General features: G+C 40.5%; 1 protein-coding gene across 1 annotated transcript; it reads left to right on the forward strand.

Annotated features, from left to right (window-relative positions):
* Nucleotides 1-2,180: 2,180 nt before the first annotated feature.
* Nucleotides 2,181-3,281, forward strand: HTR1F (5-hydroxytryptamine receptor 1F). Its single transcript, XM_042867955.1, has one exon. The coding sequence runs from the start codon at nucleotides 2,181-2,183 to the stop codon at nucleotides 3,279-3,281; it is 1,101 nt and encodes a 366-aa protein (XP_042723889.1).
* The last annotated feature ends 2,719 nt before the right edge of the window (nucleotides 3,282-6,000 follow it).

Below are 6,000 nucleotides of genomic sequence, written 5' to 3' on the forward strand. Positions count from 1 at the left end.
TACAAAGAGCCTCCAAATCTTTGCATTACTAAGGAAACCTACTTATTCCTACACACCATTTCTGTGAACACACTATTTTCCTTACTCTGTATTATCAGAATGAATAATCTTTCAAAAACTATTAATCAGCTTTCATTATAAATTCCATTCTAAATTGCTTTTTGCTTGCTTGCAATTAAAACTAATATTTAAAGAGCCAGAAATTTATATGGTAATTAACAGTAATGAGTAACTGTTCTGAAATATGATCAACTGCTGGATATCAACAGAAGACTTAGTTTTTCCCAACAACAGCCTTTTTTTTTTTTTTTAAACAAGCAGGAAGATGAAGTTGTTTTGTTTTTTTTTTAGCAGAGGTTGAACATTCACTAGATAATACTATATCTGCCTGTTCCTTCACTGGAAGGCAGTTATCTATGGACAAAAATATCTGCAACCTAGCAATTACTGTGAATTCAGAAGGTTTTAAGGTGACACTGACATGACAAAAGATATATTTTTATACATGTGATGTATATTGCAAGTTCAAAAAGAGGGGCATGGAGAGAGAAAAAGAGCACGCGCATGCTGTAATCAGCTCATGTACAGGACAAGATTCTGCTCAATGTTTGGACATAACACAAAATAAAATGTATTTCCTGTCCTTGTCCTTCCATACAGTTAATGGTTGGGGTCAAGCAATGATAAAAACCTTTGTAAGTAGCCCAGCAGCACATTAAGCATTGTCCTGGTTAGAATATCAAACAAAATTCAACCAAAGAACTAAAGGTTATTTACAATATATGAGTTTTTTAAAGCCATTTCAGCACAATACAAAAAGGCTGCAGTTATGCTAATGAGGCCCATTTTTCCTGGGGGGGGGGGGGGGGGGGGGAAGTCACCTATTTAGTTTTTTCCTCTTCTTGAGCACCCAGTGCAACAGAAGCACAACTCACTCACCATACTCCAGAATTGGACAGAGGAAACGCCACCAAGGGGTTTGTCCAGTAGAAGTTCTGTGCACAAGAAACTGTACACTAGAACTCATGAGAGTATGAAACCCAACCTGACCTTCTTCCTGTGAGTTACAAGTTCTAGTCCAAAAAAGTTAGGAACTCCTACTTCAGTTCCTACTACAGAGTGCTCAGAAATCCTTTTTTGATGAGAACATAGGGTAAAACAGCACATTCCCAGAACATAATCTGGAGTTCATCTTATCAATATTTCCCTGCCTTTTACTTTCTGCAGAGCCATGCAGGGGCTGTACTGTTTCCATAGAGATAACCACTACAGAAACAGCCAGCATTCAAGTTCTGGACAGTTTACTATGGCAGCAGCCACAGAAAAGCAAAACCTGAGGAAAAGTAATGACATCCTTAGGAGTCTAATCAACATATATTTCAGTTAGACAGTAAGTCATTCATCTGAAACTTGAAGACATATTCAGCTGTTGCTGTTTAATTTTAGGGCTGCACGAGAAAATAGAAATTTTCAACACATAATTGTTCTATTTCCTACTTGTACTACAATTTTTCACTTTTCTGTTTCCTCTTGAAAACAATGTCCGAGGTGAAAGAGTCTATGCTTCTCTATACAAGTCACATACTGATAGGAAAAAGTTAATTGATATAGAGAGAATTATTTCACTAACTTTCTGGGAATTAAGGTTTTCAATGGTATTTACATTGCTTAGCAGTATAGACTGCACTAGCCTAGAAGAAATATTAGTACTTACCTTAGGATGAGATTGCCCATGTTTAATCAGTTTCAAGAACCCACTACAATTTATCTGGAGTAAGCAATTAGCAGGATGCCTGACTCTGCAACCGGGGGCTTCACTGATGTCAGTGTCTTGCTTTAAGGACAGACATGGTTGTCCCCTACAGTGGTTTGCATCACCCCGCAGGGCAGTGCCATCTCAGGACCCTGCATTCTTCTCTCCCCTGTCTTTCAAATGTGACATTCACTTCAGCATGACCAAGGACAAAGAAGAGGCAGAGCATCATCCCACACAGCAGTAGCCAAGAACATCACTGTCTGGAGCTAGAATCATTTCTAACAATAAGTTTGAGTTTCCTGTAAGCTTGGAGCCTATAATCTTTTAAGATGACAAATTCAAGATTCTCTGCAAACTGAAGACGCATGTTTTTACTTTTTCAACAGGTAATTTCTACTGGTAAAGATCACCTTTAAAAGGGAACATGGATTTAATAAACTCAACAGAACAAAACAGTACATCAGAAGAACTATTCAAGTGGGTGACATCCAAGATTCTCATTTCCATTACCCTGTCTGTGCTTGCGCTAATGACAACGGCCATCAATTCTCTGGTGATGACTGCAATAATTGTGACAAGAAAACTCCACCACCCCGCCAACTATTTGATCTGCTCTCTCGCAGTGACTGATTTCCTTGTGGCAGTCCTAGTGATGCCCTTCAGCATTGTCTACATTGTAAAGGAGACTTGGATCATGGGGCAAGTAGTGTGTGACATTTGGCTGAGTGTGGACATTACATGTTGCACGTGTTCCATCCTGCATCTCTCTGCCATTGCTTTGGATCGTTACAGAGCAATCACAGATGCTGTGGAATACGCACGGAAAAGGACACCAAAGCATGCTGGTATCATGATTGCAGTGGTATGGATCATATCCATTTTTATCTCCATGCCGCCTTTGTTTTGGCGGCACCAGACAACCAGCAGGGATGATGAATGCATCATCAAACATGACCACATTGTTTCCACCATTTACTCTACATTTGGCGCCTTCTATATCCCCCTGGCCTTGATTCTGATCCTTTATTACAAGATATACAAGGCAGCAAAGACCTTTCACAGAAGAAGTGTCAGCAGGATAGTCAGGGAGGAGGTAAATGGACAAGTCCTTTTGGACGCAGGTGAGAGAAGCACCAAATTGACTTCAATGCCCAGCACAATGGAGAAGACATCAGATCCACTGGTGGACTGTGATAAAATCAACGTCAGCATACGAAGCCCCAGATCTGAATCTAAGCATGAGAAGTCTTGGAAAAAACAGAGAATCTCTAGTACAAGAGAACGAAAGGCAGCAACTACTCTGGGTCTGATCCTGGGAGCTTTTGTGATCTGCTGGCTCCCTTTTTTTGTAAAAGAAGTAGTTGTGAACACCTGTGAAAGATGTCACATTTCAGAAGACATGTCTAATTTCCTAGCATGGCTGGGATATATTAATTCCCTTATTAACCCTCTAATCTACACAATCTTTAATGAAGATTTCAAGAAAGCCTTCCAGAAGCTCGTGCGGTGTAGGCAATATCTTTAAGAGCTTTTGTTCATATAAGCAAAACATACTCATTGCTTTTTTTAACGTGTATAAATTTATATAACTGAGAACACATTTGTTGTAATTAAGGAAAAGCACCAAGACTCTGCATTCACATTATGACTCTTTTATATAAGTAGCACTGGGAGCACAAATTGCCCAAGTTTTAAAGAGATGGATCTTCCAGGATTGGTTTTGCTCTGAAGAAAGAGGTAGCATATATTCATTGAGACCCTGACCGTGCTGGCATTTGCAGAGCTGCTTAGTTTGAAGCATATAGGTATTACATTAAATATGAAGGAAATACACACTCTTGAAGTAGATAAAAGAAACAAATTTTAAAAAAGAAGAAAAAAAAAAAAGCAACCCTAAGTGACTGATGAAGTTTTAAGTAAACGACAAACAGATACTGGTCCCTGCTATCAGTAAAACGGAAAATACAACTTCATAGGCCTGCAGCACAGAGCCAAGATATTTTGAACAAAGGGTGGCAGCCTTAAATATTCCTAGCATTATGCTATATTGACTAGCTGAGTTCTGCTCCAGCCCTGCTCTTCCCCAGGACTTTCATGTGTTATGCCCTTGCAATGCCGCAGTAGTAGGCAAGACACTTTCACAGCCCAGTAGTTCATAGTGAGCCAATATTATGTGCCCTCTGCCATTGCATTCAAGACACACATTACATTCAAGACACACATAGCCATAGCCCCAAGGGAATGGTATGGTAGTCAGTGTACCTCCAGTGATTAGGGTTTCAGAGCCTGGTGCTCTGGGACTCTGTTTCGGTAGGGTCTATGGTAAAAAGCTACTGGTTGTCCTTCTACTGTTGGTAGAAACATGAGATAATCCCTGCTCATGACTTCATCTCTATCTCACATGCCTGTCCAGGCACAACTCCTCTATATTTCTGAGTACCAAACTTATCTACACAGTTTGTGCCAGGGCCCCCATATCACTGTTGATGGTGGCTGGCTTACTGAGGTTTGCTTTAGAGCCACCAAATGAAGTTTCAGCTCAGCACATGCTCCTCCACCCCCAGAAGCATAATGTTCCCCACGTCTTTTCTCAACTCTGCCTCAAGCACTAAGGCTGTGCGCCTTCTCCCCAGTCATGTTAGGAAGCAGATTCCAACCACAGTTTAGGCAGCATGGGTCTCCAGAAAAGCCTCTGCAGCCCTTCTTCAGAAAGGGCAGGGAAGTGATCTCAGTCTGTGGTACACACCTGGGGAGGGATCCCGTAGTTGGAGGATGCCTCCAAAACCCCACTTCTCCCAAAGCTTCTGGCCCTGGTCCCCAGTCCCAGAAAAGCTGAAAAGACCTTGTGTGCACTCCAGCTTGTATTTTTCCCCCAAGATACAAGCTGCCACAACAGCTGTCAAAGGTGTTTCATGAAAGATGATAAGGTTAGAGACCTGAGAAATTGAACTAATTTGTTTCTGTCACTTGAAATTTACTGTATTCTGCTTTCACATCAAGATCCAAATGAGATATTATTCACAAGTACCAGAAACCATGCGTTTGTTTTACTGTTGATTTTAACCCCTCTATGAAGCTAGTGGAAATCTTGCTTGTCACACCATAGCTCTTACTAGAGCTCTAGCTCTTACTTACTGCTGCTCTAGTGCAGCAGAAGCACAGCTAAATTTTGAAGGCACTAGGATGCGGCAGCATGTAATTTGGCTTGTATGCCACATAAAATAATGCATTTGATAACTCTGCAGTCAGAGTACAGCTGCAGCAGTCTCTGTGACCTCAGCGATGGCTATATTATGCTGAAAGAAAATAACTGTGTTCAGGATCAGCTGTGCTCTGCTGTCTCCAGAAAGCCACAGAACTCAGCTTCATCAAAGGATTACCAGATTAGCAGAAGGCCGCAAGGAAAACCGCAGTGAAACGTTTAAGTTTAAAGTACTGCATCCCTTGTTTTTTTAAGTACTAACTCTGGATATTTAAAACCAAGGCTTCCTGTCCCCCTGCTCTTCCCTACAAATCTGCTGGAGGGTAGAGTGTACTATTTTTCTCTTACACGCAAGATGTTTGACAATGTCTTGTGAAAACAAATTGGAAGAAAAAACAAGGATTGCTTTTGAGGAGAAAAGGTACTGAAGATACTCATAATAGATAAGGCTCAGAGAATAGAATAGTATGTAGATAAATAGAAAATAGCTCTCATTTATGCGCTGTCAACAATACCATACTCTGAAACTAATTAAGCTGCTAAATATTTCTCAAAATACAGGGTGGGTTTTCTTTGTAACCTTCTCACTGAGCTCTATGCACTCATCCTTCAAAACCCCAGTGGTGGAAGATGCAACTACAAGAAACCTAAGCAAGCAAGCAGGTAGTTATCTCATTAAAAGCACTTACAGATTGTGGACTATCATTTCTTGGTGTCTGAAACTTCCGTGGTGACAAACACTTACTCCATTACACATCCCCACACAGTACCATTTCATCTTTAGCATCTATCTGTGCATGTGATATGCTATGAAAACCTCTAATTTTCTCCTTCAAGACACACAATAGCTAAGGTTTCTGCTGGATGCAGCTTTTCCTTCCCCAAAAGATACACAGGCACCAACTGGAGCTCAGCATTGAATTAAAAAAGCAAGAGAAAGACTGCAAGATTTTATGCACTGGAATTAAGACTTGTTTTTTACAATTAGCTCTTTACCCTGTAGGAGTTCAGTCCTCCAAATAGAAAAAGGAAAAAAAAAAAA

Source organism: Lagopus leucura, unplaced genomic scaffold, assembly GCF_019238085.1.
Source record: "Lagopus leucura isolate 7727_CA_CO unplaced genomic scaffold, USGS_WTPT01 Super-Scaffold_100001, whole genome shotgun sequence".
Classification (NCBI taxonomy): Eukaryota; Metazoa; Chordata; class Aves; order Galliformes; family Phasianidae; genus Lagopus; species Lagopus leucura.

Bases quoted from the DNA above. Each gene is read 5' to 3' on its own strand.
- HTR1F (XM_042867955.1), top strand. From the start codon at position 2,181: ATGGATTTAATAAACTCAACAGAACAAAACAGTACATCAGAAGAACTA.